Genomic DNA, 19,128 nt, shown 5'->3' on the forward strand with positions numbered 1-19,128 from the left:
GGAGTGGGCCAGGGGTCACTGCCATCAGGGCCTGGAGAGGGGGGGGGCAGTGGAGCAACAGGAGAGGAGACCTCAGCAGAACCATGGAGGGAGGGGGGGTCCGTCCCCAGCATCAGTCCCTTCTGGAGGGGAACAGGAGGGATGCCGACCTGCAGGTGAGAGCCAGGGGGAGTGCTGCAGGAAGAGGAGGGGGGGAGGGGGGCCGCCACGAGGTATCCACCATCACCCCCTGGGACTGTAGTTACCGTGACAGCAGCTTGCCGGGAAGTCCCCACGCCTGAGAGAAGGAGAGCCGGAGCAGCCTGGAGAGGAGAGACAGCCGAGGTGAGATCCGGCACTGGAGGAGACTGCAGCTGCAGCAACGGGACCTCCGACGTCTCATGAAGGGCGCGCGCCGGCGCCATTTTGGAGCTGCCTGCCGGGGATGCCGAGGAGGCCGCAGAGAGGAGGAACTGCGCCATTGGAGGGTCAATCCGGGCCGAGGCGGTGGATTTTCGGCCCACACGTCGGACCATGCCGGAACGAGGAGCGGGTGAGTGCTGAGACCCGAGAATATCGGGGAAATAGCCGTTGGGGTCCGGGAGCTCAGTAAGTCCGCGTCTTTACGCCGCCATAGCCTAGGCCACGCCCTGTAGCACTTTTTTATCCAGTAATTTCTGATGGTTCTGTGCCAGCCGAACAACAGATGTGAACATAGAATTAATATGGCTGAAAATACATCTCCCTGGAGACCACATAAATTTTACAAGTGCTGAGAAAACTTGAAGATCAAGCGAGAGAAGACATGTAGGTCGTCTGATCAGCAATTCGTTTTTTATAAATAGATTTCATGACACATAAGTAGGCTGGACTTACAAGTAGGGATGAGCCAATCTTCAAATTTCAGGATCGTTTTTAAAATCCGATTTCCGATCATTTTCCATTCGAACCTGATCCCGATCCCAATTCCGATCCTATGCAAGTCAATGGGATTTTTTTTAATAATCGAAGATTAGATTTTAAAAACGATCCTATTCACTACACATTCCTATGGGTGCGTGCTATTCAAAACGGGAGTTTTGAATAGTACTTGCTCATCTGATACTATAGTTTTCCCACAATGATTGGCCAGTAGCCAAGCATTGTGGGAAATAACCTCCGACCTCGATCCCACCGGAAAAGATCGCCGATTGAAATCCGAACATTTCCGATCCCGATCGCTCAACCCTACTTACAAGATATGACTCTGGAAAAATCTGTGTCTTCCAATATTCCAATAATGTCTGATCAAATATTTCTAATGATTGTGATTGATTATAGTCAGAGCTTTTTAGAAGGATGGACATTTATTCGTAGTATTGACTGTAGTGTGATACTTGACGTCCATTCATTCTATTACTGCAGTTTTGTAACTTGACAATGATGATCTTTTATTAGAAATAATTGCTACGGGCCATTTGCCTGCATAAATTACTACTAAACAAGATCAGAATTAATCATACAAATAATTCTAGGGAATAAATCCACCCTAAAAAATTTTTTGCAGGAGATATTAATGCATTTCTGAGTCGATTATGGATTAATCCCTCTTATAAAACGTGTTTTACCAGTTATAAAAGGCTCTGAGCCCTTTTTTTGTTACCGGCATATATATACTTCCTATACAAAATAATAATAGCATTTGTAATTCTTATTCGCTTGTAAAATATTGGTCACGGTTTCTTATAAAAGGAGCTGGAAATGTATTAAAGGTAGATACAGCAAAAATACAGAGCTGTCAATGTCCTTGCAACCATTATGAAGGTGTCATGTTAGAGGTCTGGGATTCCCAAACCTCTGTGTAGTTCATACATGTCCCCTATGCTTGAGATTGTCAACCATTTATACCAATAGTGTAGGTGTGTCTTAGATACTTATATGTTCTTGTCACTATATATGGGAAAAATTCTAATATACTGTAGCTTTTACATACCCATGAAGTACCTTTCTGTACCAGTAGTATACAGTATGTCTATACGTCAAGCAGTTCGTATAGGTAACTCTTTATGTCCCATTCACATGAATACTGTAACTCATCGTAGCTAACATTTGTCAGCTCTCACAAAAAATATCAGAAATTCTCTTGAACAGGAGACTTCTTAGACTTGTGGGACACTGGAAAAAGTGCCGCCGAAGTCTGGACTCCACTGATATTTTGGCATCTTGTGACTTAAAGCAGGCACGACAACATAAGCGGTATGACTATAAAAATAATTTGGGTCTCTTCGCTAGCCCTGCTAGAGGATGTTTCACAAGTGTTATCAAGTATAAGCCGTCATGTTTGTTCATTTTCTTTCTTCCTGCAGACTCTTCCCGATTTCATATGAGAGTTATATTGTGAGCCAGTCAACACAGCTCTGTCACATATGTTGGTGTGTTTTGTTACATTATTAGTACAAAATGTCACTAGTTTCAGCCAATGGGGCAGATAAACCAAAGGAAATGAGTCCAAAAAATGGTATACATTCTTTAGATCTAATTTTCAAAGAGCATTAGACACTTTCACTGCATTTGGGTGGGATTGTAGCGAATGCCATCCACACATTGCGGAAAAATATGCGCAGCGCACATGCTGCGATTTCCAAAATTGCGGTTGCGGTTTTGGAAATCGCAGCATGTCAATTATATCTGAGACGCTATAGGTACATTATACCCTATAGGTAAGCATTGCCTGACGTGTGCTGGGCTTATCCAGAAAGCGTTGGGGCTTAATATTTACACTGTGTAGCAAAATTCTGGCACATTTTGTTTTTGCCAGAAACTAAGTCAATAAGTGTTGTAAAGGTAAACTAGACAGTCTAAACGTATGCCTGATTTTCAAACAACATTACGCTAGGTTCACACTAGCGTCTGGGCTTCAGTTCTTCAGGTCCACTTGGGGACTCGAAAAACGGAAACCCTATCTGCTTAAAAAGTGTTGTGTGACCATTTGGAGACCCTGTCCCCCATTCTGCGTAAAATATGCAAGCAGGCTTTTTTCTCCTTCAATTTTGGACTGAGACCTGACAGACCCCTTATTTTCTATAAGGTCTGCTGAGTTTGAACCCAAAATCAGAGGAGCACAATTTAAGACTGTCTAGCCTAAGATTGTATTCAAAATTAGACTAAGGCCTGCTTTTTTTTGTTTGATACAGATTTTGCTGCGGCTTGTGAGCTACAGCCAGGTGTAGCCAGGATTGGACAGAAGGGAGAAATATAAGAGCTTTCTTTATATTTCCAGTTTAACCTTAATCTTAGACAGTATTGGTTGACGCTAGGTTCACACCTGTGTTCGGGTCTCCATTCTGTGGGTTCCGTCTTCTGCATGCAAGAAGACGGAAACCACAGACCGGGTCTGGCAGTGAGCGGCGGTGAGCATTTTATGCTCTCCGCCGCGAAACCGGTTTTTTTAAAAAACCGGACACAGAGTACTGCATGTCCAACTCTGTGTCCGGATTTAAAAAAAATGGTTTTGCAGCAGAGAGCATAAAACGCTCACCGCCGCTCACGGCCGGACACCTTTCAAACCCATTCAAATGAATGGGTATGAAAGAGTCCTGCAGGTTTCCGTCTCCTGCCTCTGTTTTGTGCAGGAAATGGAAACCTGCAGAATGGAGACCGGGCACAGATGTGAACGAGCCCTTATCTGTCCCAATGTTATTTGACTAGGTTGACAAGGGGTGTGCATTAAGACATGACAATTGCGGCAAAAGTTTTGGTGCAAAATTCTGGAACAAAGTAAGCCATTTAACAAACATAGACTAAAGATGTGCTAGACGTGTCATCCAGCATCAGACACTGTAAACTGGCACTGCATTGAAGTTTGTACTGTCTAACTCTCGTCTGCTCTGCTCCTTAATGCTGAACTTTATGCAGATCTTCTACATTTGTCCAGTCCTTATCTGTTGTCCACACATAAAAAAAACTCCATAGAAAGTTAATTCATTGTTATATAAAAACGTACGACTGTGAATATATTTTAGTACTGAGCACAAACCACGTTGCAGAAAAAAAACCATCCTGCTCATACTTGGTACATATATTTTCCATGCTGGATATGCGAAGTTCTCACTGAAATGGAATTGCCTATACTAATCCCATTAGGAAAGCCCTATTAAAAACAAACAAAACAACTTTTTTTTTTGTCAGTTGCTTTTAAAAAAAAAAAAAATTATGTGTGAACATACTCTAAAATGTTCCACTACTATGGTGTTATATTGCCATCTAGTGGTATGCCTTGGAAATACATTTGCTCTCTGGTAACCCCAAGTGTATTTTTTATGAATCAGAAACCCGTCCAATCACAACAGAGAGAAATCAAAACAAGGAAAAGCTTACACTGATATGTGCGGAAATCCTGCTGGACAACCATCACTACAACACAAGTCTGCAGCATTTCTCAGAACTTTTTGGATTGTCAGGCAGGGTTGCTTATAGTTACATTTTGTTGGCATGCCTATAGATGTGAATAGGTCTTGATATAAAATATTTGCACAAACAATAATAATTTTCTTTATATAGAACCAATATATTCTGCAGCACTAAACAAATCAGGTTATATATCAAACAGGAGTAAGGGCCTTCCTCACAAAAGCATACAATCTATGAATATCAAATAGATAGTTCTCGGTACAATGTGACAGATAAATTAATAAATATCCAGAAGTTCTTCCGCAATTTGTGCCAAAACAATTGGCACACATTCTTTTCACCTTATTTTCTATGCGTTTTTGAACATCACAGCATTTTCCATGTAGGTATAATAGGGGCAGAGAGTGCATAGAGGAAAACTCTGCAAAATTGCAATGAAAAATGCACTTTGGAAAAAAACATGATGCATTTCCGCTGCATTTTTTTGGGTTGGCTCCGTGGGGCCTCAGCCTAAAGAGGTTTTTCTATTAAGAATATTTATCCTCTATCCATAGTATGGGATAGCCAGATGCTTCCCATTCAGCAGGGGCATGCCTACATTCAAGACTTATTAGTGGGGTCCCAATAAAGTCAGGAAGATCATCTGACAGTTGCCGCCCCTCTTCAAGGCTGTTGATTGAAAACTAATGTATGCCCAAAATGCATGAGACGCAATGGGTGATTATTTACCTAAAGTGGTGTAAGAGTTGTAAATTGTAGTAATCCAATGTCAGGTGTCATCTGTCCAAGGCCCTTCTGAAAATGAAAGTAGTTGTCTGATTGGTCAGTACAGAGAACCACCCCACAGTATCTTCCCATGTAGGATTATGTAGTAAAGTGCTCTACCTGATACTGGTAGATATAAACATTACAAAAAATATAAACCCTCAAATTACATATTAGATGCTGGAGACAAGGATCAATTTTCTTCTGGCGTAACACTATTGTTGCAATATTATGTCCACAATGACCTAAAGGAACTGAACACTGACAAGCAAAAGGGTAACAATGTTTTAAACTTTTGACATTCAGGCTCCATATCTCACCCTCTACTACAGCTTCAAACATGAGACTACCATCATTTTATAGACAATCATCATGGCTATCTCATACATAAATATGACTTGCAACTATTTAGCATATGATTAGTTATGTAGATTGTGTTTCGTCTTATATACTACAAAATTACAACCTGTTCTCACATTCCCCAAGCAAAAGGTCACTGGTTCAACTCAAGTATCAGCCATGAAGAAGATTTCCCTAAAGTAACAGGATCATCCAACTCATTGATACAGTAACAATGCAGTTACATGACGAGAATCCGTATAACTAATCATATGCTAAATAGTTGCAAGTCAAATTTATGTATGAGCTATCCAAGATGATTGTCTATAAAATAATGGTAGTCTCACAATGGAGCCTCAAAGTCAAACATAATTACCCTGTCCTGGGAAGGGATGGGGACAATGAGTCTTATCTAATTAAAAAGGAGGACGTGTGTGAGGGGAAGCTGAGTAATTGAGCCACAACTGGAGCAAGAATGGAGGAAAACCAGCTAGAACAGTTGTGCGTCATTGAGAAGTCAGGAGATGGAAGATATACCTGCTCAACTTGTAGACAAGAGAAAAATGTACCAGATCTGGATATGAGGATAAGTGTTATTTGGGCCTCATATGTACTACCCTGTTCAAAGCCTCAGGTCAGTCAGGGCAACCTTGAGTATCTACACCCTGCAATTGGGAACTTGTAGAAATTTGTGGACTTTGTGAGACAGTAACAGTACACCAGTTAAAATGGAAGACTGCCCCAGCAAGGGGGGCATAGACTATCGACAGGCGTACTATCAACCAGCTCAGCCCCAGCCTTTAACCCTTCTGGCTCTACGCCGATCACAGCATCCAGGGAGACCAGGGGCAAGGTTGCCCCCCACCATCCCTCAGTTGCTCCACTAAAGATTGTGGGGTCCGAGGGATTGCCATTGCATCCAGGAAACCTATGTGCGATGTACTACAATACCAAATATTGCAGTACATTGCACTTGAGATCTGAGATACCCAGGTTCAAGTACACCTGTGGAGCAGGGAAAAAATTTAAAAAGTTAACACTGATAAAAAGTTTAAAAAAAACCAACCCACCTTTAGATTTAAAAAAAAAAACATAACACAAATAACAAAAAATAAACATGTTAGATATCTCCATGTGCAAGCTCTTATTATCCAAAAATAATGTTATTATCCTGTACAGTGAACAGTGTAAAAAATAAATAAATAAAAAATACTGCAATGCGCTGAATATCATTTTTAGTCACCCCCAAAAATAGCAATAAAAAGTGAACAAAAAGTCATACATGCTAAACATTGGTACCAATAAAAAGTACAACTTCACAACTTGCTCAACAAATAGAGAGGTGTTACATATCTGCATCAACAAAACAGTTAGAAAAGTTGTAGTGAATATGGTGACCCCAGTAAAATCGTTAATTTTCAAAAAGTGACGTTTTATTTGTAAAAGTGGTAAAACATAATAAAACCAATATAGCTATGTTATCACCGTAATCATAATGACCTGACAAAATGCCAAAAATTATGATAATATTGTGTTTTTTTTTCACATGGACCTCCACAAAATGTTAAGCTAATCAAAACATTTTATGTACCAAAATGGTGTGAAACAAAAGTACAACGTGTCAAGTAAAGAGTAAATCCTCACTTAGCTATGTAAAAAAAATAAAAAAGTTACAAATTTTGGAAGGCAGGGTTGTCGAGCATTAACGTACAAACTACCCTGGTTCCTTGGGTTAATGGAGTTCCATAAGAACTGTACCTTAACAATCTGGATGCTGTTTTACCTTTTCTACCTCAATTAAAAACCATGAGCTGCACTGAAAAAAAACCTGTCTTCTGAATCTTATTCCTACATGACCATCATGGGAAATAATAATAATAATAATCCCACCAGGCTCAGGTAGACGTATAACAACTAGGACATGCCGCAGGAGGAACATTACCTCCACCATAAGGTACCGTATAGGTCCCCTCAGCGCCACACCTCCCATGAGGCGACCTGAAGCGAGCGCTTTAGGCAGCGCTATGTCAGGACCCCAGGGAGGGCGGCATTTTTTATTACCTAAGCCAGTCCAGGACAAGCTGTCCTGGACTGGCTTAGCACCGAGCGGTGGTTTGGGGAGGCCACTGGAGTAGGCTGCTCCAGCAGCCTCCCCTCACGCTCAGGCAGAGAGCAGGTACTATCTGTGCCTGCTCTCTGCGCTAAGCCCCTTTGCCACGCCCCTTTGCTCCGCCCCCCTCCTCCGGGGGGGGGGCGGCTTTCTGTAGTTCATCTCGGGCAGCGAAAGGGGTAGGTTCACCCCTGGGTCCCCTCAACACGTAACCAGCGCATGAGGGGAGCTGGAGGATTTGGCTGAGATTATAATCACCGAGACCACCTTCCCTGGATACAATCTTCTAATAACCTCTGATAACGGAGAACAGCATTACTGAATTTATGTACTGTGTTTCTTCAAAAATAAGCCCTAGCTGGATTTTGCAGGGTTTTTGGAGTAGGCTTGAAATATAAGCTACTTATATTTATAAATATAAACTACTCCAAAAATAAACCCTAATGACAATCAGCGCCTCTAGGGCTAGGATGTTAGGAGTAAGTGGCCTCTGCAGCAGTGTGTGGAGGTTGCCAGTCCCCTCCTGAGCCGGACCCGATACTTCCAGGGCTGGGGGTCAGATGGCAGACCGGGGCCTATTTAAGATGGTCTCTGGCTCACCGCTGGCTATACAGTTTCTTCTGGAAGTTAGCTCTCCGTTGTTTGTATCCTGTTTGCCTCTGTTTTGACCTCCTGATTTGCGTTCTGACTCTTCTTCTGCCTCCAGTTTGTGTACCGTGCTTTCTCCTGTTGATAACCACAAGCTTGCCTTTAGACCTCTGCTCCTTGAACCTGAATTTGTACGGCTCTGCTCTCTTGTTACCGACCTGGCCTGCTTGACCTCCCTTTTGGATTATTCTCTGTACTGCGCTAACCCCACGTTGACGACCCATCCTGGTGCTCCTCAAACCATGCACGTACACTGCGAGCTTTATAACGCGTCGCATTGTCCTGCTGGTGGATGCCATCATCCTGAGGAAAAACAATTCGCATGTAGAGGTGAACATGGTCCGCAAGGATAGATGCATACTTGTGTTGATCCATCGTGCCTTCCCCAATGATGAGTGCACCCAGATGGCTGATGACACGTGCCTTCTGCGATTGGTTATTTAACGTTGACGTCAAAAGTAGGTGGTGGTCACATTAATATGACTGGACTGTGTATTTAACTCATCTGCAGAATAAGTATACTGTGCATTACAGCCAAGGGGACAGATTATTGAAGTTCAGTCACGTTGTGCTGTAGGATCAGATGGAATGACGTCCTCTGAATGTCACCTTATATATGCAGACATAACAGCTGCAGCTCTGTGTTAACGTAAGTATCCTAGTAAGACACCTATAGGTTATTTGATCAATGTCTAGACTGTGTCTAGTGAACCACAGAAAATGGCAAGAATGTCAATGCTTATTCCTCTAGACATTGGAACAGCAGACAAGCCATCATCACATACACTGATAAATGGAACTACTCAGCAAAAGGTGGATAAGTTAGGGAATTTTACGTTCACAGTAAATTTCCAATGCAACTTTTCCAAAAACGTTAAGACAGTGGAGAATTTGCTCCAGAAAAAAATCACAGCAAATCTATCTATAATAATCCAATAACTGAATCATACTTGTGCAAATATATATGCAGATTTTCACTGTGTGTTCTTTCTAATGCAAAGAGTGGAATCTGCAGCAAAAGCAGCCATCTTACCACAAAAGAATAGATCATGAGGAAACCCTTGTAGCAATTCAGTACCAAAAGATTAAGGTAATGGATTGAAATACACTGCAATGTATGTGTTAAAGAAGACATTTCATGTCCTCACCAATGTGTGCTATCATATACCACTAGAAAGTCAACAGTGCACTGAGTTCAGTACAAGTACTATCAGCATTCCCGGAATCCGCCCCAGTACTGGAGCTATCAGTGCCATTAATATCTCCCCGTTGTCAGAGGGGCGGTGACACATAGGGCTTTATTTTTATGGTGTTTTTATTTTTGCATGTGTTTTTTTTTAAAAAAAAAATTATATCCAGGAAAATATAAACAAAAGAGGAGAGAAAACATTTTTCACTTTCTTAAAATTTTTATGTAATTTTTATTTAATAATACAAAGTGCTACTACAAAACCTTTTAAAATAGTTTTTAATCTCCATTACGATAATTTTTATTTTGTATGGTGTTGTCGGAGGTGGAGCTAGAACCTCTAATGAGGGAGTTTTGCTGACATATTATTTTATTTATTTTTTTAAATTACAATATATATATATATATATATATATATATATTAGCATGTGCCCGCGACTTCGTCTGCAGGTTGGTGTTTGGGTCGACCTGCCGCGTGTCGCCTGCGGTCTATCGCTGTATATGCACAGTATATGCAGGTGTGCCCCGGCTTCCCCCCAAACTCACTCCTGTGCGTCCATCGCCCTGCATGCCTCTCTGTACCGTGGGCCCCCCAAAACTCAACTCCCGTGCCCCTCCATCCCCTCACTAACTCCCCTCCCACGTGCCCCCATGCTTCCGTGTGCCCCCCCCCCCAAAAAAAAAACCCCTCCCCCATGGGTCCCCCTCATCCCAAGGCTGGCCGCTGGTGCAAAACGCAACACAGCAGCGGCAAGTTTACCCTGGGGTCTGACAGCAGGATGTCGCTTAGACATACAAGTACACCCTTGCAGAACAAGGCTACAACCTTCCGGATGTAAAAAGCCAATGAGCAGTCCAGAAGTGGTTAAAGGGAGTCAGTTCTAAAATGACTCTCAAATCAATAATAGTACCAGATAAGTACCTTTAATGAGAGCAGAAAAGTACCCGGCCGATCCCATTGTAGTCTGAGGGGATCTGCAGGTTTCCCCAGGTAACTTTTTAGCAGATAGGATTTTCGTTTTTGGGTCCCCAAGTGGACTCTAAAAATAGAAAATCGAACGCTAGTGTGAACCTAGTATTAGGAGGCTGCATTCCTCCATTAACTTGGACTAAATATATCAGCCCCAGATTCAGGGGACATCTGTAAAAAATAATAATAATAAAGTAATACCGAACAAAGGTCTGTTTATGAGCGCTATAATGTGTAAATAGAAATAAATAAAGGAAATAAAATCAAAATAAAATAATGTCACTACCATTGCCCACAACACAGGATCAGGCCCTGACCCCAGTAACCTAAAACTGTAAGTCACTTACATATAAAGGAGAGGGGAAATATTAAAAAAAAAAAAAAAAAAAAAAAGATGTAAAATTATACCCAACGTATCAACGAAAAAATGACGCGAAAGAAACAACTGTTATGGCCGACAAAACCGCATGTCCAATAGAAACGGAGTAAGTGCCTGGTCCATGGGCTGGTCATGAAGGGGTTACTGAGCCTGCGCTCTATGGCGGACACTACTCATATAGTCCGGTATTACTCAGGGGGGCGCTCTATCCGGCAGACGTGGTGTACTCTGACCAATATTATATAGTGTGAGCGGCGGCTATAGGTTACTGTGACACCTAGACGCCATTTATCGTCCTTCTTGGAGGCAGCTCAGCTGTCAGCGCTATATGGCTAGTAGCAGCTAGTGTGGCCATATCACACACAGCAGGGACTGCACCACTAAACCGGATGCGCCTTTTCTATCGTCATGTCTTCCGGTTGTCACGCCTCCTCACATCATGGCGGCCGCCGTGCTGAACCGGTGCAGGGTAGCCCTGGTTAGCTGCCGGGCTCTCCGCCGCTCGGTTCTAGGTGGGATTTCTGGCACAAGCAGCACAGGGCGAGTAGGAGGTAAGACATGACAGGACGTGGCCATGCCCGGTCACCTTCCGTGTGTGACCTTAGCTGTGCTCCAGAGTGCAGCGACATGAGGCGCCCCCTCCTGGTAGTGCTGAGATGGCAGCATTCTGGCTGTCACCTCTACCATCATGCGGTCAGGATGGCATCCATTCATTGTATAAGACAAAGTTCTATGAGACTACAAGTATTAATGTCAGTGAACCTTCTGCAGGGTTTGTTGTCCAGATTTCTGAGATTATTAAACACCTATCTGCAGCCTCTGCCCTTGTGCGCCCACCTGTAATACTTGTGGCATTCTGTAGCACTTGTGCGCCCAGCTGTAATACTTGTGGCATTCTGTAGCCTCTGTCCTTGTGTACTTGTGGCATTCTGTAGCCTCTGCCCTTGTGCGCCCACCTGTAATACTTGTGGCATTCTGTAGCCTCTGCCCTTGTGCGCCCACCTGTAATACTTGTGGCATTCTGTAGCACTTGTGCGCCCACCTGTAATACTTGTTGCATTCTGTAGCCTCTGCCCTTGTGCGCCCACCTGTAATACTTGTGGCATTCTGTAGCCTCTGTCCTTGTGCGCCCACCTGTAATACTTGTGGCATTCTGCAGCCTCTGCCCTTGTGCGCCCACCTGTAATACTTGTGGCATTCTGTAGCCTCTGCCCTTGTGTACTTGTGGCATTCTGTAGCCTCTGCCCTTGTGCGCCCACCTGTAATACTTGTGGCATTCTGTAGCCTCTGCCCTTGTGCGCCCACCTGTAATACTTGTGGCATTCTGTAGCACTTGTGCGCCCACCTGTAATACTTGTGGCATTCTGTATCCTCTGCCCTTGTGCGCCCACCTGTAATACTTGTGGCATTCTGTAGCACTTGTGCGCCCACCTGTAACACTTGTGGCATTCTGTAGCACTTGTGCGCCCACCTGTAATACTTGTGGCATTCTGTAGCCTCAGCTCTTGTGCACCTACCTGCGGCACGTATGGATATATATGTCTGATACAACTTCCGTTACGACTGCATGCAATGTGTAAATTGTGATCATAGACTTTTTGTTTTTCTTATTTATTTTGAGTGGTAATATGTTTTTCCGTTACTATCTTTGTCAGTTATCTATATAAAGGGGATAGGGAATTAAGTGCGTATCCTGCAGCAGCAATAACATCTGTTTTACATAACTGTGTATTTATTATTGTCCTTTCATTATCGGTGATTTGACCTAATGAATTTCTCCTTCACAGACACGTGTATACTTCGTCGAGACTCTTCTTCATACTCAGCATTCCCTGATGACTACAATTGGTATGTAGTGTGAGTTTACAGATTGTCCCCTGTATAGTGGTGGTGCTAGAGTACTGAACCTCTGCTTCTTGATTGAAAGCAGAGCTGTAGTACTCTGACACCCCTGCTATATAGTGGACTGAATCTTCTGCCTCTCCCCTATATAGGTTCCAGTGTAGGAAGATGCCTGGAACCACAGCAGATCCTTGAGGGATCAAAGTGTGGAACCACCTTGATACTGACTTGATACTGATAACCTTTCCTGAGGATAAGTTTTCAGTGTCAGAATTGCCCCTCCCTTCCAATCTGATAACTCCTGTAGGCTAAGGCCTCACGTAGTAAAATGCAGCAAAAAATGCATGAGTTTTTCTCTGCTGAATTTCTGCCTTTATTATATCTATACGGAAAACATTTGTGTTCTGTAATTGACATTCTGCGATTTTTCACAAATGCCAGTGTTTTTTGAAAACACAGTTTTTCTGTTGCAGATTTTTTTTCTACAATGTGTGTATGGGATTAGCCAGAATCTCATCCACTTTGCAGGTACTGTAAAATGCAGCGTTTTCTCAATATGCGGCTTCAGCCTTAAAGAGGACCTTTCATCACTTGGGGCACATGAATTCAGCGCACTGTCGGCTTTCACGATCTGTGCCTCAAGTGAAGAGCTATTGGTGCCGGTACCGTAGCTCTTCACCGTCAGAGCTCTCACAGTACAGCGCTATAGGCGCTGCTGTGAGGAAGGGTGTTCCTGACTGACTTGACTGCCCAAGGTGAAGAGCTAGCTAGCTCTTCACCTGGGGCACAGATCGCGAAAGCCTACAGTGTGCTGAATTTAGGGCACTGTCGGCTTTCTAGTGGTATATAAAACCGCATGTGCCCCAAATGATGAAAGGTCCTCTTTAAAGTTATGCTCAGCTTTTGAATTACTTGTAATAAAAAGTACAAATAGCAAGTTTCCAACCCACAGTTTAAGTAACAAGTAGTCCTATGGTATATTCGTGAACCATTTAAGGTAACCTGTCAGTTGAATTTAGGACTCTCAAATTCCAGCATATCTTTATAGATTGGTGATTTAGTGCCCCAGATATGCCAATCACGTTCCTGCCACAGCGACTGACTATATTCTCTTCAGATACATCTCTGGTGCTCCCAGCTCATTTTTCCAATGATTTTGGCCAGCACACCTTGGCTTAACTGCACATGTGGCGGTAGCTCATCTCTCAGCAGTATGTGTTTTTCCTTTTTTTTTTTTTTTAAATTACTATACTATATACTATACTATATAGAATTACTATAGACTTAATACAACACTAAAACAGTAGTCCCTAGGGGCAGGCTGGTGGCTTAGTGCCCAAAATTCAGCTTACTGCTTCCCTTTAACAGTGGACACTTCTCCCACCTGCGGTTTGCCAAAGTCAAACATGCAAGTTTATAGGGGTTGGGTGGAATAGCTGTTGGCATAAGGAGTATTTGACTCTCATGTTTGTGGACAACGTAAAGTGGTATTATAATTAGACATGTATGATACATTCACAGGATATGCAATAAATATCTGTTAGGCATACAGTACAGACCAAAAGTTGGACACATCTTCTCAATCAAAGAGTTTTCTGTATTTTCATGACCATGACAATTGTAGATTCACACTGAAGGCATCAAAACTATGAATTAACACATGTGGAATTATATACTTAATAAACAAGTGTGAAACAACTGAAAATATGTCTTCTATTCTCGGTTCTTCAAAGTAGCCACCTTTTGCTTTTGTTAAGTATATAATTCCATATGTGTTAATTCATAGTTTTGATGCCTTCAGTGTGAATCTACAATTGTCATAGTCATGAAAATACAGAAAACTCTTTGAATGAGAAGGTGTGTCCAAACTTTTGGTCTGTACTGTAGGTCCAACCTCTGGGATCTGCACCGATTTCCACAGCAAGAACCCCCCGACCCTATCTTTTTTGATTAAGGGGTTCTGAAAACCGTGGAAGATCAGAACCTGTGTAGGCTGGGCCAAATGTAGATTGGATATTTGGATTTGTGAATTTTGGACTGCAAAATGCTGGATAAATCTATAGAAAAAGAAGACATTAGTTTTAATTACTGTAAAGCTGTTTTGTACTGTGAACCCCATGGGCAGCTTTCATAGATTATATCCATCCTCGTGTCAATATCCGTGCAGTTACATAGTAGTAATGCCACTGTATAATAAGCATCCTGCACAGGATACTTCCTTGTGAAAGTTGTTAAACTTGACCTCAACACTGACCAGTTCCTAATAGACCTATTTCTTTCTTTCTCTCCCCATCACCCTTTATTTCCATCTCACCACCTCCTGTTCAGTGAAGTGAAGCTGGCTTTGACGTCAGATGGGCAAACTATTGTCTGCTATCATCCAACAGTAGATATTCCATATGAGCACACCAAGGTAACTGTATACAGTCTTGTAGGCCATTAGAATGGCTTGGGCTAAATGCACACCACCTGCATGGTGCATACTCCAGGGAGATCTAATGTATTTGCCACACCGTTATTTAGTACAATTGGATGGGTTCCTGCTGCCTCAACTGTACTGAAAATCACAGATATCCACATGTATAGTAAAACCAAGTGATCCCGCTGAAAATGGTATGCATCTAGCTTTATGTCTTAAGAATGCAAAGTAAAATCCAAGGGACTTTGATTATACTAATATTAATAGATATTTGTGATCCCTTTAAGACTTTATGACCAAGTTATAAAGAAATGTTTGTATTTGTCTTTGAAAGCTTAGACTATAAAATCAGATTTTATTTACTCGGTTACAATAAAATATATGTGAAGCTGCAAATTCTACTATCAAAGCTTCTGGAATACTCTGTTCCAACTTGTGTGATGCATGAGAGTCATTTGGTGTTGGTATTGGGAATTATCCCGATCCACCATGGAGCGTTCTAGCTCTGTATCGGTTGTAGTGATTATTTTAATACTAGCTGGTACCCGCGACTTCGTCTGCGGTGATTGTAGAAGTGGGTATATACAGGCGCGGGTAAGGTTTTTGTATTGTGTATAAGGGATGGGATATAAAATGTAACTGTGTATCTTGTTGTTGCTGTAATTCTGAGAGCACATGAGACTTTTGTGTTGAATGTAATTTGTATTTCAGCCGCTATACGGTGTTGGTATAAACTGTACATAGTGACTTTGGGACAGAGGTATTTCAGGTTAATATACTTCGATATACAACATTGTATGATTTGTTATTTTCCGCCAGTACATGTAAGTTTTGGGCACAGGATACTCTTGAGTAAGCAACATAAAGTCTGGCCCTGTGCATGACAGTTTAGTAACTCCATGTGCCTCTTATTAATAGCAATTAACCCCATCATGTCCCTCACATTAACCCCAGTGTAAGAGTTACTGATAGAGATGAGCGAGTACTGTTGGGATCAGCCGATCCGAACAGCACGCTCGCATAGAAATGAATGGACGTAGCCGGCACGTGGGGGGTTAAGCGCGCTGGCTACGTCCAAGCGGAAGTACCAGGTGCATCCATTCATTTCTATGGAGCGTGCTGTTCAGATCGGCTGATCCCAACAGTACTCGCTCATCTCTAGTTACTGATATGTGAGAGACTTGGAGGTAATAATTAAGTATCTTCATTACTGAGGTCTTTTATTAGTACCTCCATATGTCTCACATATTAGTAACCTTTATATGGGGCACACAGGGGTTAATATGAGGGACATGATGGGGTTTATTCCTATTAATGTGAGGCACATGGAGTTACTAACACTAAACTAATAACCCCAAATGGCTGACATTAATGAGAATAGGAAGTAAAGGAAGGGAGCTGTGTGCTTCTTACTTTCAGTTCGCTAGCAGCTTCGGCAGGAGCTATCACTATAGCAGGCAGAGACTTGAGCGACTAAGCTCCACCCCCTGGGTTTCCTGCACCCCTCTCAAAGGGGAGTGTCCTTATGCCTCAGCTCTAGCAGAGACTTTATTTAACTCTTGCAGGTCCTGTGCTGCTGGCATGCCAGTGAAATATGGCAGGAGTGCCACTCTTGGCATGTGTGCCAGGGGTTGCTGACCTCTGCTGTAGGGAGTAATATGAATTTTGTGGCTTGCTATGGTCCAAAGTGTGTGAGATTGCAGAGATAGTGATGTGAGTTTGGGTTTTGTGGGGTCCTGGGAAAAACTTATGTGCGCTATTGTGACGAAAAGTAGCCTATTGCGCAATCGAATGTAGGGACTATGTTTGTGGAAAATTTCAGCCAAATCGGTCAAGCGGGTTTTGCGTGATTGACTAACAAACATCCGAACACACAAACATCCAAACTCACAAACTTTCACATTTATAATATTAATAGGATCTGTGGTAGAGAAGAGCAGCATTTTTTATTTTTTTTAACTGTAACATTTTTTTACTACTTAGCCTATCCCTAGACTGGATCCATTGCACAACCAGGAAGAGTCACATGAGCAGGTTCTAAAAGCCAGACTGTATGAAACGGAGGGGAAACCGGCACCAACTATGGAAGAACTGAGCAAAATGTTCTACACCACCAAGCACCGATGGTATCCTTGTGGGCAGTAAGTGAAAACTGATAACATTACATACGACTACCTATGCATGCAATAAATCATATAATTTTACAAAAATCCACCTCCGGTATTTATCAGTTATTTGTTTTCATACAACTACAAATCTGTTCTTTGCATACAGTAGACTAGGATATCTGTAGGTAGTTAACATCATGACATGGAACATGAAGAAGTAGGAACAACCTGTCTGTGAGAGAGCTGTAGCTGGCCATACACTTTTTAGTTTGTCGGACCAACAATTAGAAATACCAGGAACCTGCCATGAATGCTTGTCTGTCTGAAGAAGATTGTGTGACATCTTTTCAGTCAGCATAAAATATTCAGGTTTTGGCCTAATCGGTTAAAAGTTGTCTGTCATTGGTCAATTTGTGCAGTCTCATTGGGACTGATCTATGAAAACTGTTAGGGTCCATTCACATTGAGTTTTTTGGCGAGGATTTTGGCACTGAATCTGTGTCAAAATCCACGTGGAAAAAATGCCTCCTCATAGAGCTCTATCGGTTCCGCTAGCGGAAAAAAACCTTTCTTCAGGCTGAGTTCACACTGAATTTTTTGGTCAGGAATCTGCCTTAAAATCAGCCTCCAAAAAAGCCTCCCAATAGAACTCTATCTGGAGGCTTTTTTTGGAGGCTGATTTTGAGGAGGATTCAACTCTGTGTGAACTCAGCCTCAGGCGGATTCTGCCTGCAAAAATCAATGCAGTCAATGGGAGCTGGAAGATCCATGTGTAATTGGCAAAAACCACGTGGAAAAACCGCTAGAGTACAGTGTGCTGGAGGAAAAAAAACATTTCCTAATTCCTGAAGCGGATTTTTTCCTCGTCAAAAAACTCAGCGTGAATGGACCTTTTTTTTTTTATTATTTATTTATTTATTTTCCCTTTTAAGAACTAAACTGCCTTTCCCAGATTGGATAGGTGGTTGGTGACAGCCGCCTAAAATCTGTGTATGATCAGCTATGCTCTTAAGATGTTCTGCTCAGAAAGGAGGCAACAAAGAAAATTCTCTAAAGAAATTCGCTAAGGCAGTATTCACACTTGGGTTTAGTAGTTCAATCCAACTTTTGACAGCAAAAATATCCTGTTCTGCAGTGTTATTATTACTGTCAAAAATAGCAAAACCGAGATGGAAACCCAACTGATCTTTGTCATGCAGTGTGTTCTGTCCATGTTTGTCATAGCGTTAGCATTATTGCCTCCATTTATAACAATGTGCACAAAGCAACATGTCAGGTGTCACTTTGTGCATATTGTGACGCAGATATTGTATAACTATTCCATTTTCTCAAAATATTTGACATAGAGGACTAATAAAGGTCCAGAATCTGTCAAGAACAGCTGAAAGTGCAAAACCTTCACTTTCATGCTTTGAAACTTGCTGCGTTTCCAGGTGTAAGCCAGCGTGCAACCAGATGTATCCACAGAAGAGACTGAAGTGCGTGGTCGAGCGCTGCCATCCCTTCAAACAGTTGATCAGCAGTTGATCACCAATCTACCATCCATAGCGATCAATTTTAAGGCTGGATAATCCTTTTAAATTTACTATCTACACAGAAATTCAACAGATATAAATTCTATGTTGACAAGTACTGAACTAGTTCTAGAAAAATATAAACTTATAAAGCTGTCAGTGTCTTAATTTGTTTTAATGTCTGAATTTCAGGTATCATAGAAGACGCATGAAAAAAGACCACCCTAAGGATCGCTGATTTTGATGTGAAACTTGCTGCATGGAATTTATGAATTGCCCTTACTACACATGACATTGTATCTGTGCTTAGCTTAATATATACAAGCATCAATAAATATGAAGATTTTCTTATTTTTTTTCATGCTGCTTGTATAAATAACTTATCAATAAGTTACAGTGTATATTAATACCTGCACCTCTCAATACTATTAGGTGACTTAGCAATGAGTGCAAAAATGTTGAAACTTCTCTAATTTT

At 42.0% G+C, this 19,128-nt stretch overlaps 1 protein-coding gene across 1 annotated transcript; it reads left to right on the forward strand.

The window, feature by feature from the left end:
- The first annotated feature begins 11,181 nt into the window (after positions 1-11,181).
- On the forward strand, positions 11,182-19,002 carry MRPL42 (mitochondrial ribosomal protein L42). Its single transcript, XM_075274498.1, has 5 exons — positions 11,182-11,319; positions 12,556-12,616; positions 14,939-15,023; positions 17,013-17,170; positions 18,844-19,002. Exons 1-5 carry the CDS (start codon positions 11,208-11,210, stop codon positions 18,887-18,889), a joined length of 462 nt encoding a protein of 153 aa, XP_075130599.1. The 5' UTR covers positions 11,182-11,207; the 3' UTR covers positions 18,890-19,002.
- Positions 19,003-19,128: the final 126 nt, after the last annotated feature.

The sequence above is a fragment of the Leptodactylus fuscus genome, chromosome 5, assembly GCF_031893055.1.
Source record: "Leptodactylus fuscus isolate aLepFus1 chromosome 5, aLepFus1.hap2, whole genome shotgun sequence".
Classification (NCBI taxonomy): Eukaryota; Metazoa; Chordata; class Amphibia; order Anura; family Leptodactylidae; genus Leptodactylus; species Leptodactylus fuscus.